This window comes from Atta colombica, unplaced genomic scaffold (assembly GCF_001594045.1).
Source record: "Atta colombica isolate Treedump-2 unplaced genomic scaffold, Acol1.0 scaffold1, whole genome shotgun sequence".
NCBI classification, from domain to species: Eukaryota; Metazoa; Arthropoda; class Insecta; order Hymenoptera; family Formicidae; genus Atta; species Atta colombica.
The window spans coordinates 4959466-4973722 of NW_017259183.1; the positions used below are offsets into that span (position 1 = coordinate 4959466).

At 30.2% G+C, this 14257-nt stretch overlaps 1 protein-coding gene across 1 annotated transcript in view; it reads left to right on the top strand.

Moving 5' to 3' along the window:
- LOC108694682 (zinc finger E-box-binding homeobox protein zag-1) overlaps window positions 1-14130 on the top strand; it is a 29765-nt gene extending 15635 nt beyond the window's left edge. The window contains exons 2-9 of the mRNA XM_018204324.1: window positions 6921-7237; window positions 8420-8560; window positions 8848-9145; window positions 9613-9971; window positions 10880-11230; window positions 11401-11733; window positions 11812-11974; window positions 13723-14130. Of these exons, the coding sequence (XP_018059813.1) occupies window positions 6921-7237; window positions 8420-8560; window positions 8848-9145; window positions 9613-9971; window positions 10880-11230; window positions 11401-11733; window positions 11812-11974; window positions 13723-13916 (2156 nt within the window). The 3' untranslated portion in view covers window positions 13917-14130. The remainder of the gene's footprint in view (window positions 1-6920; window positions 7238-8419; window positions 8561-8847; window positions 9146-9612; window positions 9972-10879; window positions 11231-11400; window positions 11734-11811; window positions 11975-13722) is intronic.
- The last annotated feature ends 127 nt before the right edge of the window (window positions 14131-14257 follow it).

Genomic DNA, 14257 nt, shown 5'->3' on the forward strand with positions numbered 1-14257 from the left:
TGGACAATCGTAAAATATATTTTTAAGTAGAAAATTTTTATTCTATATAATAAAAAGAACATCCATATAGTGAAAAGACATTATTTTCGAACTTTCCTTCTTAATAACTTTTAAAGAAGCAACGGCTAAAACCTATTGGAGATGAATATCAAGATCAAGGTCATTGGGGAATGCTACCCTAATGTGAATTTTTATAAAAAAAAATATGCTTATATATATTAAAGATAAAATATATTATTATTGAATTATAACTAAATTCCATGAGATCTAAGCATATGCTAAGTATCGATGTGTTTATATAAATTTTTTTTGTTGAAATTCAGAAATTGTATTACATTATAAAAAGTTAAGGACTTAATTTCTCGAAATATCTCGAAATAAATTTTTTTAATTTAAAAAAATCTTTCTGCGAAGCTTCTCATTTAAACATGTTAAGCATTGAAAATCATCAAATTAATGTTAAAAAAGAAATGTTTCAGCGCGCAATCATATTTTAAATAAATTTATTTAAGAAGAAAGAATATATTGTATTATTCGAAACATCTGACTTTGATCGTCTATTGGCGTTCTCTATTCAATAGAGAATTATATTCTGTTGCATTTATGTAGTAAAAAACAAAATTATATAAAAATCTCTCTTTCTTTCAGTTTAATCATTTGCACATGCACGATATAAAGGATTTTAATTCATAGCAGTTAATCAAATATTAATTCGTTGCGAATTTAATTCGCAGACTGCCAAGTGGCCGCGATCTGCCCGATGTTGGCGTCGGCATCGGATTATCGCATGTGCGATTATCGGTGGAAAATCGTACTTCGAGGGGTATTTTAATCCGGTCTCACCGACAATGGGCACACCCGAAAAGTTACATAGATTTCAATGGCACCATATACCACTTTTTCTCGTGTTTCACATGCCCACCCTATACAGCATCATCCTACCTCGCTTTTCTGCATTCACTTCTACATACAGCACACCTATACAGAGAACAATGCTGCTCCCCTTCGTTCCGTCCTTTCGTCACACTTCTTTATCTATTCCACGTGTATGACACGTGTCCAAGTAGAGGTAAGAGCGAAGCTAACGATAAACGCGTGTGCGAGTAGCGTATTTCTGTCTGCGAATATGTATTTCTATCTGTGATTACAAAAATTTTATTTTCTCATCGATTCATCCATTATATATATATATATATATATACTTTATCGATGTTAACGATCTTAATGATCATGATTATCGAGTTCAAAAATATCAAAAATAAAATATCAAAAATTGCAACTGATTGCCATCTTAGTCCCTACATATGTGAAAAACTTCTCAGGTATCGATAGACGTGAGTTTGGTACCTAAAAGATGTCTTGTCATATATCAGTTCTTTCGTATACCAGTTCTGTCATACATACCAGTTCTTTGAGTATAAGTGTGCTGCCAGTACAATAAAATCGATCTACCGGAATTTAAAAATGTAATCTTCATGATTCATAACAATATTCCATATGTTTCCAATCGGTAATGTATATTAATATTTAATTATTTACAAAACTTACGATATACGTTCTCACAACTTTTATTTTTAAAATATCCTACATTTTAAAAATTCCTATAAATTGAATTAACTATATGTACTATATTTCTATATTGTGTAAAATATTTTTATAATATTTCTCGTAAAATTATTCAAAAAATATGTAGACGCTACTTTCAGTGATACCGAAAATATAGCAGCGAAAAAATCGTTAGATTGTTCTTCAAATCACCAATTCTGGAGACAAAGCTAATCTAACTTACCTTTGATTCGAAACATTCGTCGAAATTTTTCTTGATTCAATCAATTTTTTTTTCCATTTTGCCTAAAGATCGACTCACAATATTTGGCAGCGTTCATCGTATTTCTTCCTCTTGCTATCTCATCGTATTTCTCTTCTAGTGTTACGCCCTATCCACGCAATTCGATTATATCTATCGCGCACGCGTCTTTTTTCCAGTGTATGTACGCATTCCGTACATGCGTGTGCGCACTGATGCACGTGTGTCATGCCGGGGATTATGCGACTGACGTGGTGACCCAGCCATTGCGTATTGGCAATTGCCGAAGGTAGTCACGATTAACTCCACGCATCGCACATGTAAACCGATACTCGCCATCAGATACGCGTAGCTGATTGATCGCCGCCAACCTTGCACGTGCGGTCCAACTCGGAATTCCGAATACCTAGCCACTGAACTTCGTTGTCTCGCTTCAGCCCGATCTACATGAGACGCAGTACGAAGACCTGCGGATCGCAAGAGTCGCAAAACTAGAAACTAACCTAACGTATTTTAATTACAATATAATATGATTGTAGGATGCAGAACGTAGGAAGTTGGGTGAATTTCAACTTTCGCGTCTCACGTATTGCAGTCTGCGACCTATTATCAATCTGAAATACGTTTTTTCACTTCCGATCTGCGTCTTATGTATAGATCGGGCTTTCGAAGATGCAGCGGCAGCATCAATAGTTATATCGATGACAAAAAGCACGTAATCTAAATATGATATGTAATTTTACGAATATCTAACTAGTTAAATATAATTAATAGTTTTAAGAGTTAAAACATTAATAAATAAGTTGAATTCTTGTTCAACTAAAAGATCAAATAACAACTTACCTAAAGAACGGGTTAAATGATAAAATTTCCATACCGTATTTAGAAGAGATATTGAATAAATTCAAGAATATAATTAATGGGATTTGCCAAAAGGTTTCTTTTTTTAGTTTAAATAAGTTGAATCAGTTTATTAAGGTTCATAAAGATTCTTTAAATAATTAATTTTAAAAAGGAATGTAGTCTACAAGATCAATTGTTATGATTGTGATGCTTCCTATGAACACCAAAAGCATATCCATAGTCAAATATCCACTCATTCGGTGATTACAGATCATAGGTTGCAAAACGATCATGACTTTGATTGGCAAAATGTAGAGATACTAGATGTACAGAATTATTATAACAAACGATTGATATCGGAGATGATGCACATCGACAGACCAATGGGCTAAATTTACATGATACCTTAAATCATGCTTACGCTGAGATTCTCAATAAACTGTAAGGTTTATTCGTAATATAATAAACTATAGTTTGTTTGTCTTCAAATTGACCGTTATGTTACTTGTTAATTGATAACCAGCGTTGATTCTTATTGCCTTTATATTATTATCATATATTTCTAAATTGTTTAATTAAAGGTATCTATAAAAAAACTTATTATTAGCTTTTTGTTAGTTTGTAATTTCTCATAATTAATAATAACTGAATTAATATAAACATATAGATACATAAAGTTTTTAATAAATAATTAAACATTTAATGAAGTTAATTTATTATCAAGAGAACTAAACTTTTTAATCGTACATTAGATATATTTAGTAATCATAGTTAACATTAGCAAGTTTAATTATTGCTAACTATTTAATTTTTCAATAAACATGTAACTTACTGCCAATGTAATTGTAAAAAACATGAATCTCATTTATAATCGGGATTTATGATCGGGATAAATTTTTTAATAGATATTTGATGTCATTAAACATGTGTAATAATTTCGTTAAAATATATTTAACTCAATATGAACAATATGATAACTTTTAAAGATTAATTGTGTTACGGTATGTATTGTTCGCAGAGTTGCATGTCCAAAATGAGAAACGCTTAATTCTATTCTCTATATAATTTATTTTTCATTCTCTATTATCAAATATATGCAAAATCTTATTTATTTTTGTTATTTTATGTAAAGAATGTTCCAGATATAACAGCATCGTATTATAAAGATATTTCCGAGAATTAGAGAACCACACAGATTTCTACAATATATATGTATAGATTACTGATTAATATCTATAAGAATGTAGCTGAAAATTAATGCAAAATAGCGGTAATGATTATATTTCGAGTAATCTTTTATTTATTATTAGATATTACTAGATATTAGGCTGTTTAAATTATATCTACAGTATAATGTGTATGCGAAATATTCTAAATGGATTTATACAGTAGACTAGTATTGAATCCTAGTACTGATACCGAAGTACTGATACCGAAAATTGAGTTTTCTATTTCGATACTGAATCAATATTTAAAAAATAATGATATGGCCCAATGTGTAGATCAGTACTGAATAGTAGTACAGTACATTATCAGTACATTTTCATTATTGTGTCTACACATGGAAAAAATTGTTTTAACTATTTTAGCTATTTCTAACGTATTCTTATTTGTGTGCTGAATACGAATACGCTGTCCAAATTTAACTATCACGTCACAATTTTGAGAAAAATTGCATTAAAAAGGCAAAAAACAACAATATATTTTTAAGACTATTATCTTTTTTTATAATATTTCATTTTATTAATTTTATATTAATTTTATATTTTGATTTTGAGTACGTTCGTATTATATTTTTGATGCATTTTTAAGTGTTAAATTCGAAAAACACAAAAATATTATGCCATATAATTATTTTACACGTTTAATTTTGTTATATTCTACAAAATATAAATGTGAATTTAACACTGCATGGTAAAATAATGTATATACTCTTGACGAGAATGGGACGTTATTATTGGATGCTGCATCGTGAAAATCGGCAAGACACAAAAAAAATTATAGACGTGACTTCTCTAGCAAAAGAAGAAGGAACTACTAAGTATTTTACATAAGATTTAAATTAAATAATCGAGTTGTACAATTTTTTTATTTTATATTTTAAATATATTTAAAATATATTCTAAGAGTTAATTTTTTTGTTGTAAAAGAATTGTGAATAATGAAACAAATTTGAGATTATTTTCAGATTAGATCAAATTCCTATCAATATATATTTTTAAAACAACTTTTAAAAATTTTAATTTTGTTGCCCCGTGAAATTATTCAAAACAGATTCAGTATTGAGAAAGTACACCGACAATATATTTGCAGCATCATGTCTATATTTAATACAATAATTTCATACTGTATTTAGTATTATCTTGGTCCATTACTATCATCTCAATATTTCTTCGGTACCTGTACTGACATGTAAAAATTGATACAAGATCTCGCTGGTAGTCAATTCTCCTGCTAGAGATATTTGATAAAAGTTCTGTCTCATTTATAAACATTTAATTAAAATTGAAACATTTAATTAAAAATAATGGATCACTTATATGAATATTTTAATATATAGAAGTAATTGGAATGTCGCGCTTACAACTTAAATATATAATTTTTAATATGGCAAAGATGTGAAAAATGTTCATATGAATTGGATTTTATTCGATTAATAAACATGGAAGATTTCTCCGTAATGTTATAATTCGATCTTATTGTCAGCGTAATTATATCTATGCGGTTTAATTCCTGATTATAAGATGGAAACGTATCAGATTTCAATCAACATATCGTTCATTCGCGATATCTGCATTGAGAATACAAAAATTGAATCAATCAAATTTTATCCGATAATTAAAATTAATAATATTCAAATAAGTTTAATTTATGACGTTGAAAATATGCCAAAATATGCTACTTTATGCCAAATATTTCTATTGTACAAATAAACATAGAAATCATTCTGTTTGCTCGTATAATATCCTGTGTTTATCAATCGAATTCACTGAAATTATGTTTATTTTTTATTGTTATTACAAAATTTATGTTATCAAACACGTTTTCTTCCATATGCGTTAAAGCGATGGAAAAAGCGATATTAGCATTTAAAATACAACTCTCTTTTCAAAAACAATAAAAATTAATTTAAATTTGAAAGAATGAAGAAGGATTAAGAAAGTAATTTGAAAGAATAAAATTAAGATTAAGAAAGTACATCGAATTCCGAATATCTTTGGATTAGTAGGAAATGATAATTTCGGAAATATTGATTATATATTTCTTGATTATAAAATTATAACAAATGAAACATCCAAGATTGAGTAGTAACTAATTGAAACGTTAAAAGTTAAAATTTAACTTAGTTAATTTTAAATGCATTATTTTTTAATTTAATTTAATTACTTCAATTTATTAACTTTTTTTAAATTAAAAAATTTTTCTATCTTTCTTAATGCTAATATGTTTTTTCTATAAAGTCTTAAACATTAGAGAATTAAGTTTAAAAAAGTTCAATGAAGACTCTAAAGAATCACACCATACGGTAGCCAATTTTTATTGACTCGCTAGATTTTGTTAATTCCCGTTTATATTTGAATCACATTAATTTTAGATATCACAAATATTATATTTCAGCAACATAAATATGAAATGAGTCTTAGAGAAGAATTGTTGTAGAACAGAGTTGCACATTCACCCATTTTTTAAATTTTTACGTATATTTTTTATAATAAATATCTAGATGTAGTCGTAAACATGCATGAACAATCGTTTCAGAAGTCAAAGAAAGTTCGATAAAGATTAAAGAAAGAGAAATAACGCAAATACCCTTCTCTCTCACAAGATTTCGACAAACACATCTTATGGTGATTCTTATTATATATAAGTAACTTACATATGGATATAAAATTATATTTGCCTAATAATCTATATTTGTAAGGGTTATTTAAAGTAATCTCATTTTAAGAAAAATTAGGTCATTCTGATCTCAAAGATAATTTTTTTTTAAATTAACTCTTTTTTTAAACTTAAATTAATTTAATCTTAACTTTTATTAAGTTCATTCTTTATTCGTTCAACTTAATTTTATTAATTTTATAAGCCATTAACTTTTAACTTAATTTAATTTAAAAAAAAAACATTAACTTATTCAACCCTGGAAATATCACACACGCGTATACCTTGAATAGTGCCAGTACTTGAATGGCTCAGTGTATAATATTTTGTGCGATGGCGCGCTGCCGAGGTGAAATATAAAAACCGTGTGCCACGTGTGCGCGTGTTACAGGCTGTAGCGAGGACGACGCAGGTGTCGTGGATACGGAGGTGGGCGGAGGTTGCGCGGGTGGAGCGCCAACCGCAGGAGGTGGAAGTGTTGCCGGCGATGGAAGTGGTGGCGGCAGCGGTGGTACGTGCGGGGGGGTGGGTGGTGGCGGCGACAGCGAGGGCGGATCATCCGCGAAGCAGCAGCAGGGTGGCGAAAGGTGTCCTCAGTGCGGCATCCCCTGTCGGGACGTCCGTGTCCTGCAGCTTCATCTCGAGGACACGCACAAAACGTCCTGTACCATCGACAAGCACGATCTCAACGCCCAGTTCTCCCAAGTGGTGAGTGATCGCGATGACCCGTCAAGGACACACACTCTACTGGGGAAGAGCCCCTTGTTTGCCGCGTCCCGCGCGCGGACTTATCGATTATATCCCCGCAAAAGCGGCAGTCAGCTTTCCGCTGAGAGGCGCCGTTTTCGTATCTCTTCGCACGCAATTTTCCGAGAGGAAGGGAGGCACGAAATATGTTCGTAAATAGGTGGTAGATGTTACCGTCTTCTTATTTTCTAAATTTTTTTTTTTTTAACGCTTGTTTGGATAAGCATATATAAATGAGTAACGCGTAAAGTTATAAGTGATAGTGTGAGATGCGAAGTATCCAGCTTGCAATTTATAAAGTTAATAAATAGGTAAATAAAAATTGATGAATTTCTGTAGATAATAACTTTATACAATAACTTATTCATACACAACTCAAATGATGGTTAATTATATATTTAATTTCATGATATTATATATATGGAGACAAATAGGGTTCTTATATTTTTTCTAAATTTTTTCTATATTTCTGCCTTCTTTTTTTAATTACTATTTAAAACGTTTTAATATGTAATTTTGTGACGTCAATCTTTCATTAAATATTTATATATATTTTTTTTTACAATTATGAAAAAATATTATCTATAGAATTGTGTGCTGAATCGTACTAATTTTGAATGTGCTCAACTTTTCTTATGGAGGTATCTTAGATTTGAAATTTCGACAAATTGCAACGTGTAATAAAAAATACGCACAATTAATGCGATTAAAATAAATATGTGTATATTTCGATATATTTCTCTTAGATTAAAAGTGAATTAAGAATGTAAGTTTTCTTTTAAGAAAACAAGTAGAAGAGATCGATTGATTTTGTTACTAGTTGCATATAATTCTTGAAGAAAAATTTAAGTATAAATATAGCGTGCGTTCATAATGTATTAAAATATTTTCTATTCACATATACTCATGAAACTATGATTAAATATACTACACAGAAATTATCTGAATATAATGAATTGTTCGAAGAAAACACTCGATGAATATGTTTTACATAAACATATAAACGAACAAATATCTTTGACCTCTCGCTACAGATATTTTTGTTCATGAATTTTCAAAGGAAATTTGTAGTAATGACGAACTGATTAGTTTCGTGAGTAACTATTTATCTTTGTTTGACTAATCTTCTTAATAATTCGACAGTCCTGTAAGGTGTGTAGCAAGACCTTTGCCAACGTCTACCGATTGCAGAGGCACATGATTAGCCATGATGAAAGTGCTGTTTTACGAAAGTTTAAATGTCCTCATTGCGAGAAGGCCTTCAAGTTCAAGCATCATCTTAAGGTGTTTTCTTATTATATATTAATAATAAGCGTGTCTTATGTTTACATGTAATATTATTTTATTATTTCTTACTACATTTCTTGCTTTTTATTATTATATATTACTTTTCCTTGTAGAGGAGATTAGATTCTATTTATCTTTATCACCGATATTAACGACTTTAATTTAGTATCCATTTCTACTTTGAGTTTATCTCTTTCTCTTTGCGTGTTATATAAATCGTAAAGGAATAAAAAAAAGAGAAAAAAATATGTAAATTTAAACGCGTCTTCCTCCATTTCTCGCAGGAACACCTGCGCATTCACAGCGGTGAGAAGCCATTCCAGTGCAACAATTGCGGCAAGCGTTTCTCTCATTCTGGATCGTATTCAAGCCACATGACAGCGAAAAAGTGCTTGATAATGAATCTGAAAAAATCGAGGCAGAACACCATAACCAATGTTGATCGGGGACAGAAAAAGACGCATCAGGCTTTATCGGGACGACGTGACGTCGATCTGCTGACAGCCAACAATAATACATTTCTGCCGATTCTGCCCAAGTTATCGCCGTCGGAGTATCAAGAGATACAAAGGGAGGGAACAGGTAATTAATTTTATCACTTAGATCAATATTTCTTCTAAAAATATAGATATGTATATATTACTACATTTATATTTATATTCTAAGTCTCTCGTAATAATAGACTTTTGAGATTATGCTAAAAAAATCATAATGAAAAAGTGCCGAGGATATAATAATTTTTAAATAGATATAAGATTCATCGATCAAATTATTCGAAATTCGCGCGGCACATATATGATAATGAATGTAATAATTATGCATACCAATTTCAAGAATAGAATTGATGCTTAAACCTATCTTTATTATTACACGACATGTTATATTTGAGCACACGAATTTCAAACAATTTCAGTCAACTTTAAACACTTTATTAAAAAATGAATATTGCTTCAGTATTTTGGTATTAGGATTTTCATTTTAAAATGATTTCAGATATATCTGTCATTTTGATTATCATAATTCTTCAATTTGAATGGTTTAATATGCAGGTATTTATGACATGCCAACTCTGTTGCCTCACATGATGGGATTCGGAAATTATTTCCTGCAGTCTTCGATAGGCAAGTTGCTGAACCAATTGCACGCTAAGCGATTCGACCACATTACTGAGCAATTTGAGACGCATCGGGAAGTGATGAGTCCATCGACAGCAGACTCTGAGGGAACGGAGGGCACTGAGGGCAAGGAGTCTCCCGCACCGGTAGATCCGTTGCAAGGTCTGGATGCAGTCCGACGAATATTAGAAACTGTAAACACCTCCGTGACGAAGCAGCTGCTTGAAGCGAACATGCGAAAGCTATCCACGTCTCCAGCTACGATGAAACGGGAGTTCGAAGAGGATTACCAGGTATATAATGAGAGATTTAACGAGAGAATCTTTTTTATCTGCTCTATGCGGGGAAAGGTCCAGTTCACGTGAGAATTAATTTGTTATTATTGGGACAACAAAGTATTGGGTTGTCCGAAAAGTTTGTGTCGACTAAAATTTAAATTTTAGTATACATTTATTAAATTAAAATTTTCTACGTTTCAATTTGCCTTCAACATCGGCACGAACTTTCCGGACAACCCAATAAAATTCTAAAAGTTAAATATATAAAAGTTAAATATATGAAATATATAAAAAATAATACAACATGTAAATTAATAATTAAATTTAATAACTGTAGACTCTCTTAGATTACATTTCGAATTATAACGTATTTATTGTAAAAGATGACAGAGACCTCTAAATAAAATAATAAATAAAAAAATATCTAAACTTTTTCTATGTACGATATACAGCTTTAACGTGCACCTCTGAGTGCAAGTCGAATTAGCTATAAGATTTTATTAATAATTATTTATGGAAAACTCATAAAATAGAATTATGAATATTTTAAAATTTAATTTTTTATCTAACAGTAAGTCAGGATTTTTCAATTGGTATCGATGTACTGTAGTAAGTTGAATTAAAACAATCCAAGTGTATCATGAAATTTTAGAGAATGAAATAGGTGAAAAAATTTAGAAATAAGCAAAAAAGAGTGTGGAACACGAAATAAAAATATTTCAAGAATTGTAAAAATTATCTAAATTATATTGTGTTTGCTCTGATTTTAATTAAAGTGAAATTATTGCAAAAAAACCACTTTCAAAATGATAAAATAAAAAAACTTTCAGGACTTTAGTTTTTTCATTTCTGAATATTGCGTTGTCATTGGTAAAAAATTGTATGCAATCATTCCTGTTTGTGATCTAGAATCTTATTTACAGGATCAAGATAGCGAAATGTCTAATGAAATGACACATTGTCCGGATTGGGGCACAACGGATCAATATGATTCACAAAGTGAAGGTTTAGCCGCGAAGCTCGAGAATATTAATCATCCAACATCGAGATCAGCCAAGAAAAAAGCGGAGGAAAGTTCTGAGGCGGATTCGGAAGATGAAGAAGAGGGCAACCAGACTCAGAACGACCATGGTAGAAGAGTCAGAGCTAGGTCGCTCATAGATGATGAACAGCTTGCTGTTTTGAAAGGTTATTATGCCATCAATCCGCGACCTAAAAAGGAGGAGATCATCATGATCGCTGATTACATCAAGTTTCCTACTCGTGTCGTACAGGTATGCAAAATAAAGACAGATTAAATTGTCTGTCTAAATGAGAGAATTAGATTGAAAGTTAGAATATTTTCTAAAACAACTAATAACTTAATAAACTTTAATAAGCTTAATAATATTTAATAAACTTGTGATAATTGTGATTAATTATTAATTATATGATCATTTTATAGGTTTGGTTTCAAAATTCACGTGCCAGGGATCGAAGAGAATCAAAAATACCACCAGCTCTGGTACCTTTAGCACTTCCAGAGAATCCATCTATTATTGAACAGCCTTTGGATTTATCGAAGAAAGAAGCACTTGTTATATCAGCAACCAAAGAAAGTGATACCTCAAGCAGAAACACCTCGTCTCCATGCGAACAAAAGGATGATATTGCAGCTCCAACTGTCCCCCCCGACAACGATGACCTCGAGGATTTACCTTTAGTCATAGACGAAGAAACCGCTACTGATCCCATTGAAACTAAGCGTATACCTCCTAGTGGAGAAATAATCACAAAGGTAATGAAAGAAAATAAGCTTAAGTGATTTTAAATTATAAACGAATGTATAATTCATATTTATTGTATCATCTTTTAGAATCAAAATCAAGCGAACGCAAAGGGCGAGAGCGAAATTGCACCACAATCGGAAATAACCCCTATAGCAACAGAAAACGAGCAGGGTCTTTATTTCTGTGATCGGTGTGAGAAAACATTTTCCAAACACAGTTCCCTTACGAGACACAAGTATGAACATTCCGGTAAGTACATTACTACTACCGTAATATATTATAACTTTTCGTAATTTTATGCAACGATTAAGAGTCATTATCTAATGATAAGTCAGAAATTCGAGATACAATACTTATTCAAATGAATAAGTCTTCTTTTTTATAGAAACTATTCTTTTACAAAATTCAAATTCTTATAATTTCAATTTAAATTATAATAAAATACAGTTGTATCTTTCTCTCTCTTGACTAAAATTTACTAAAATATACCTAAAACTGATTAAAAGAATTATTATATTATATTAATAAGATTTTGTTAACAATTTATTAAAAGCTCATAAATTAGAATTATCAATTTTTTATTTTTAAATCTTTTTTTTTGTTATCTAACACTAAGTCAGAGTTTTTCAACCGGTGTTAAATGTATACTACAATAAGTTGGAAACAGTTCAAATGTACCATGAAATTTAAAAGAATGAAAAAAATGAAAAAATTTTTAAATAAGTAAAAAAGTGAGTAAAACACGAAATAAAAATATTTTAAGAATTATGAAAATTATCTAAATAAAATTATATTTGTCCTCATTTTAATCAAAGTGATATCGTCATTACAATAAAATTACTTTCAAAATGATAAAATAAAAAATTAAAATTTTAGAACTTTACTTTTTATTTCTGAATGTTGCGTTGATAAAAAAAAATCTATGTTCAGCGTTAAAGCGTATGCATCTAATAATATACTTCAAAGAATCTCATTACTTAATTATATGCAGAATTGCGTATACATATAATTAATTCTAGTGAAATGAGTTAATTTTTACATACATATAATATAGCTTATAATGTAGTAAACAAAAGATGTCAGACATAAGGCATCAATAATAGATAGTTTTGAACTAGTGTATCAAAAATGCTCTGTAAGCACAAGTTTTATATCTTTGATATATCATCGCTCAAAAATTATCCATTATTAAACTTTCTTATCTATAACATCTTTTATTTATCACCTTTTTCTGGTGAAAATTTTTCTTAGAATTTTTCATATAATTTTTTAGAATTTCTATATAAGTTTTCAGAACTTCTCTAATTTTATAACTTTCTCACATTTTTTTATACAAATTGGAACATTCTCAGAAAATCTACATCTTTTCTCAGAATTTTTCATGTATGTTAATTATGAAATATTATAAGATTTTTTGTAAGTATAATTTCTAATGAAATATTATAATCTAAAAAATTTAAAAATACTTTTTAAAAATTATGGGAGAAATTTCAGAATTCATTTGAACGAGAAGTTCTGAGAGAAGATGTAAACTTTCCGAATATTTCTGAGTATTTCTGAAAAATGTTCCAATTCGTATAAAAATTAGTAGAAAAATTTTCACCAGTGCTGGCGAAAACATTTTTACGAAAAAGTACATAGATTGAGACAAGATTTTAAACTTTAAGTTTTCCACAAAAACTTAAGAATTTCTAAGTCTCTTGTCTCAATTTATGTAGGTTTTCTGTACTTTTTCGCAAAAATTTTGTCCGTCAAAGACATTATAAGTAACATATGAAAACTAATTCATTTCCAATTCTCAATATATAATAATTAGTGTGAAATAATTTAGTTCGTTATTTAATGTGCACCGCAAATTGAAGAGATTGAAAAATGCTGATCTAAGTTAATCAAGGAATCTTAAGGCAGCATGGAATTTTTTGTCTTAAACTACTTCGTACTTTCTAAACAAAATTTATTACGAACGCAAACAAAACAAAGATTGATAAATGTTTCAGGGCAAAGGCCCTACAAATGTGTGGAGTGTCCAAGAGCGTTCAAGCACAAGCATCATCTGACTGAACACAAGCGGCTGCACAGCGGCGAAAAGCCCTTCCAGTGCTCCAAGTGCCTCAAGCGCTTCTCTCACTCCGGCTCCTATAGCCAACACATGAATCATCGTTATTCTTATTGCAAACCCTACAGAGAATAGAAGTACTCAGTCTTCTTATCTGAGGCTCGTTCGCTTACCTATTAGATTATACTTTTCTCCCATAGACTTATATAGATAGACCGTGTTCTCCCGTTGGAGGCAAGAAGTCAGAAGTTAGTAGAGAGGATAAGAGACAGTCAGATACTTTCCTTGTCCGACTGGTGCAGTTGAAGAAGAGAAGGAAAAAAAAAGAAGCGGTTTTTTTCTTTGTTCTTAGAAAGAAATGCGCATTATTCTCTCTTTCTTCAACTTTCATTCTGGATTATCATTTACCTTGTACTCCTTTAATTTTTAATTTTCCAATTAATTTTTTATAAAATCGACATCTATATATATATATA